The sequence below is a fragment of the Rhyacophila brunnea genome, unplaced genomic scaffold (assembly GCF_057557595.1).
Source record: "Rhyacophila brunnea isolate RB1 unplaced genomic scaffold, BYU_Rbru_1.0 scaffold_19, whole genome shotgun sequence".
Lineage (NCBI taxonomy): Eukaryota > Metazoa > Arthropoda > Insecta > Trichoptera > Rhyacophilidae > Rhyacophila > Rhyacophila brunnea.
Genome location: NW_028232848.1, coordinates 10,511,679 through 10,516,842, shown reverse-complemented (window position 1 = coordinate 10,516,842; position 5,164 = coordinate 10,511,679). Strand labels below are relative to the sequence as shown.

At 35.5% G+C, this 5,164-nt stretch overlaps 1 protein-coding gene across 1 annotated transcript; it reads left to right on the top strand.

The window, feature by feature from the left end:
* Positions 1 to 1,598: 1,598 nt before the first annotated feature.
* Positions 1,599 to 4,604, top strand: LOC147072739 (arrestin domain-containing protein 17-like). The gene is made up of 3 exons (XM_085946166.1): positions 1,599 to 1,963; positions 3,199 to 3,339; positions 4,400 to 4,604. The coding sequence occupies exons 1-3, from the start codon at positions 1,879 to 1,881 to the stop codon at positions 4,510 to 4,512; spliced, it is 339 nt and encodes a 112-aa protein (XP_085802292.1). The 5' UTR covers positions 1,599 to 1,878; the 3' UTR covers positions 4,513 to 4,604.
* Positions 4,605 to 5,164: the final 560 nt, after the last annotated feature.

Sequence of the window (5,164 nt, the reverse complement as noted above, 5' to 3'; positions counted from 1 at the left end):
ATGAATATGTAGATAAATAACATTAGCATTTTTAATAAATATAGAAATTCAATACTGTCAAGAATACAATCAACGTAGAGAGGCTTTCATCCAGCAGTGGATTTATTGAGGCTCGTGATAATAATGGCATTATAAATAAATAGGTAGATAATAATATAATATCACTGATTTTGATAAATATAACAATTCATGTGTAATCAAGGAGTAGAATAAGGCTGAGGAGGCCTTCATCCAGCAGTGGATAGGTCAAGATTGATGATGATAGGAACGATAAAAATAGGTAGATATTATACAATATCACACATTTTGATAACTATAACAATTCGTATTAATTTCTTTCATTGTTTGCAATGGCAACTTTGTTAGTTTAACTATATTGTGATCTATGGAAATTAGTAGCCTAGGTATTTCAATAAGAAAAAGTGTGCGTGAACAACCACAAAGAAGTATTTAAAAAGAATCAAATTTGGAATAGCAGTGGCCAAGTGGCTATATATGCTAAACGCTCCCAAAAGAGTTCGACGTCAAATTAATTTGTTATTATATTACATATTTTGTTAATTACACAATTTTATAGTACTCCATATCGTTTTTGTGACCGAGATCTTTTGAGACGAAAAACCAAACCAAAGAGAAAAAAAGTTGGACCGAGTGGGACTTGAACTTTCGTCTCACTTGCTGAAACGAATGGGGTGGGGGCAACGTTCCCTCTAATTTTTATGTTGTGTGTGCGGATCAACAACGCATCTGTGCAGGGTTGGTTTCATCCGGTGCGGTAAATTTACACCCCCCCCACAAACATACACATACAAATTCTTTTTTAATGACAAAGTTTAAAATTTAAGTCGAATTCGAACGCATAATCGGTAATATCTGTGTTTTTAGATACATGATTATGAATATCTTGTCAGAGAGCCATTCCAATTTAAATGTATCGCAGGATATCTTCTTACACACACTCCACATCCACTCCTTTTTGACATTTTTAGCGGATAAGTTTTCTATAATAATTTTATTGTACTAAGTATAATATAATTATTATGTAACTGTGAAAACAATTGTATTGTTCACTTGAATTGTTTGTTACGTACAACACTGAACACACCTGTAGTTATTTATTACAAAAATTGATTGTTAGTTTTGTGTTATAAATATTTTAAGTAAAAAACACTGCTTTTTGGCACAAACACTTTTACCGTTAAAAAAATATTGTAAGAACTGTGATGTTTTGACAATAACGACTACTATGAGACTGTACTGACAATGTTTCTTGCAAGTTGAAACATGTCAAAGGAAATGAAGAGGACCCGGCACATAGATGGTCATTGCTAAACTCTAAAATACGTATCTTTTTTCGTATACTTTGGCATGCAATAGATCGGGACGGATATGGTGATCCCTTTTTGAAACTTTCTTTTACAATACCAGTGTTATGTGAGGACTCTGCGGGAGATGAAAACATGTTTGCGGACATATTTTGGTAGGTGTGAAAACTTAAGGTACAAGTCGGTTATGGGGAAACCAGGCGGGCACCGTGTTAATTTTCATAGCCGATTTTGGCAAAATTCATGAATTCAAGAATGAAAACATAAACTAACCTAACCTAACAAATAGTCCAGTATATCGGCTATTTTCAAAATGTGTTTGCCGCTGGCTTCCCCATAACCGACTTGTACCAAACTTAATTTAGACAGGGGTGAAAGAGATCTTGTAATGAAATGAAAACGATTGGGAGAATCATTTATAGACGACCCCTTACAGAATCAATGACAATATGGAATATCATCTTTTTATGTTAATGTATATGGTTACATGTAAATTGTATGTAAAACATTTCACCGTGGCACAGTTTGTTGTGAGTTTTCTTATCGGAAAGAGATGACTGTATACCATGGCCCCCACATGGGGGGGGGGCTGACAGGCCTCTATCCTGGGGGCCCGGCGTGGGAGATCGACCAGCCAAGTGAGATACGCACAACACACAATTGCATTAATAGTAAAAAAATGTCGCCCGTGGCGCTGTTTCACTTCAAGCGTACTAACATTATATAATAATATGTGGTAGTGCGATGCAAATTTTGATTATTATCGATATTTGACAAGTCCATAATTGTGCATAGCAATACAAAAGTGGGTGTATTAAAAATACAAAAAAATCGCTACAAATACCCGTAATTTTACCTCGAAAACAATTTGGAATATGCAACTGTAGATCGTCACACTGCCACATTGTCACACCGTCACATTGACTGCTGACTAGATAATTACTATTTAATTATAATAATTATATCGAATGGACACCTAATCGTTACGCGCTAGGTGCGTCTTTAGCGTTCAATGTATTAACCTTAGCGATAGGTAGGGGGGCCCGCCAACGTTCCTAGCCTGGGGGACCGCTTCGGGATGCAGGGGCCATGCCATATACTATACGGTCTCCAATTTTATTATATTCAATATTAATATTAATTCAATTTTCATAGCTGATTTTGCCAAAATTCATAAATTCAAGAATGAAAACCTAATCTAACCTAACAAATAATAATCCAGTATATCGGCTATTTTCAAAATTTGTTTGCTGCTGGCTTACTGTAAACTGACAAGAACTGTGTTTTTTTAGACATAAATTTTATGTCAGTACTCGACACAAAGCGGGTGGACGGTCTTTAATATTCGGCCATATATTTCCGATTCAACATTTCAAGGTGAAGTGCGAACTGCATACGTACAAGTTACCGGATACGAACGTCTACACTACAATAGCCGTGGCTAGTTATCGATTATTGAATCCAATATGATACTAAAATATTCACAATAAATGAATTTATTTCATTATGCGACAATTATCATTTTTCTGCAGACAGATTATGTGGTTGCATTTTAACTATGAGTAATATGAGGGGAGTTCCATAAGTTCGCGGAATGGTGATGAAAGTAGCAAGTATTGGGGTTAAAATTATTTTTTTATTGTTAGGTACCTAATCCTTTTTAGGTATACTTGTGCAATTTCAAGTTGATTGTTTTATTAAATCGCTTCTAATATTCAAAAGAGCAAACGAAAGTCGATGATAAAATATATATATTCTTTTTTTTGTCCCATTTCGCGAACTTATGGAACTCCCCTCGTAGCACAAGCATCGAAGTTTGTAGCTTCGTGTCACGGCCTGACTATAGTCCAATTTCTTTGTGTGTGGTTTTCAGGTATTACTATAAAGTTTAAGGGATTTGCAAAGACAACGTGGTACGGGATGAAGGGCGATGGACAGAACAGCCCGACTGCCGTTAATTATCTTGGAGATGCACAGGAGAGCACATCATATTACTTGATTGGCAAAAAGTCTGGTAACCATTTTATCTCGCTATTCGCTGTTTCTAATACAGTCGAACATGTTTATTATGAGGAAGATGGGACCGACTGAATTTGCTCGTTTTAAGCATTAGAGAATAGGTATTTTTAAATGAGCGGTCACATAACACAAAAAGTCGTAATTCAAAGAAAAATACACAATTAGAATTTTTCCCCGTAACAAGCATGGCATTCATAAACTATAAAAGAAGTTGTTTATTGTAATGACCGCTGGTAGGTACCCAGTGACTTCACAAAGCATGAAATTTCAACCATATGCGTGGATACTTTTTCAATATTGTCGGCGAAAACATCAATTAGGTACATGACACTTAGCTAGTGTCATAAACGTAATCCGATTCCGGCGGCATCAGTCTACGGTCGGATTTTATTGTTTAGATATAAGTTAACAAAATGGAGTATTCTCGAAAGCGTAAACATGACACTTTAACTTTAAAATAAAAATTGGAAATTTTACGAAAGATAGATAGCGGTGCTTCATTTACTGACATTGCTAAAATGTACAATATTGGTTGGCCGCCCATGGTTTAAGACATGTAGGAATAAACTTAGCTTATTTAATATGTATAATTTAATAAATACTTACTTGATTTTGATTATAAAGAAAACCATTACATAATATAGTAGTTGCTAGTACAAATTCCTCAATAAAAACTATTTTTATGAAATATGTACATGTTTTAAATTTTACCATATTATTTTGTGTGTATGCACCATAATTTGCCCTATTCACTAATTGGACACTTGTCTGGCTTATATGGTGGCGGATTACTGAGAGAGTATTGTACATTTAATATATTTTCAAAAATTATATGTTTATTAGGTTTTACTTTTTCATAAAATGTCGCGGCTTGCCAGGTACCATCATGCTAATACCTCCCGGCATTTATTGAGTTAATGTGTTTTTTTCAAGAGTGTTGGCTTTTTGGTATTTTGGACAGGACATGGGTGGCTGAGTCGCTTGAAGCAATCCTGCCTTTTGACTACCGGGTGAAAACTGCAACCATCATTCATCGTCAAAATTATGTTCGATAGAGAGTGAGCTGGTGATCCCGGAAGGCAAGCATGTTTACCCGTTCACGTGCGCTCTACCCCCCAGTCTCCCCTGCTCTTTTGAGGGGGAGTTTGGACATATACGATCAAGGTGACCATGGAAAGGCCGTGGAAGTTCGACCATGATACCAAGATGGCATTCACCATCGTCTCTCCTTTGGACGTAAACCAGAATCCCAATTGCAAGGTAAGAAACATTAAAAATTCAGTCAAATTCCGCATTTTCATCATGTTCTTCTCAAAGATGTTGAAGAAAATTCTTCTTCTGGAGTTTTTATATAGGTAGGTACTGCCAGTGAAGCTGAACAGCGATTATTAAGGAGTGAAAAAACAATATTAGATATAAACGAAAAAGATTTCACACATGTGCACTTTTATCGTCATTTCCATTGTCAGGTACCAACTATTATTATGATTGATCTTTGTTCGATATCTGCTGATGTACCTACCGAGAATTTTTGCTAAATTATGATGAATGCAATAGTTCAACGAGGACGCGCAGTTAATTATAATAAAGATGCAGTGTTGCATTTGTGCATACTATAATTGTAGTATTTGTACTATAATTTTCGTCCGCGTACTATGTACGACAGTGGTTTCCAAACATTACGTTACTCACAATCTAATCTTGGCGCCTCCCTTTATTTCATTAAATATATTTTTACAGAGTGGTTTTTTTTTCTAAGCGGGCTCGATATATGGATTTCATTGCATCTAATGCAGAAAATTCCGTTTCGCATAAATATG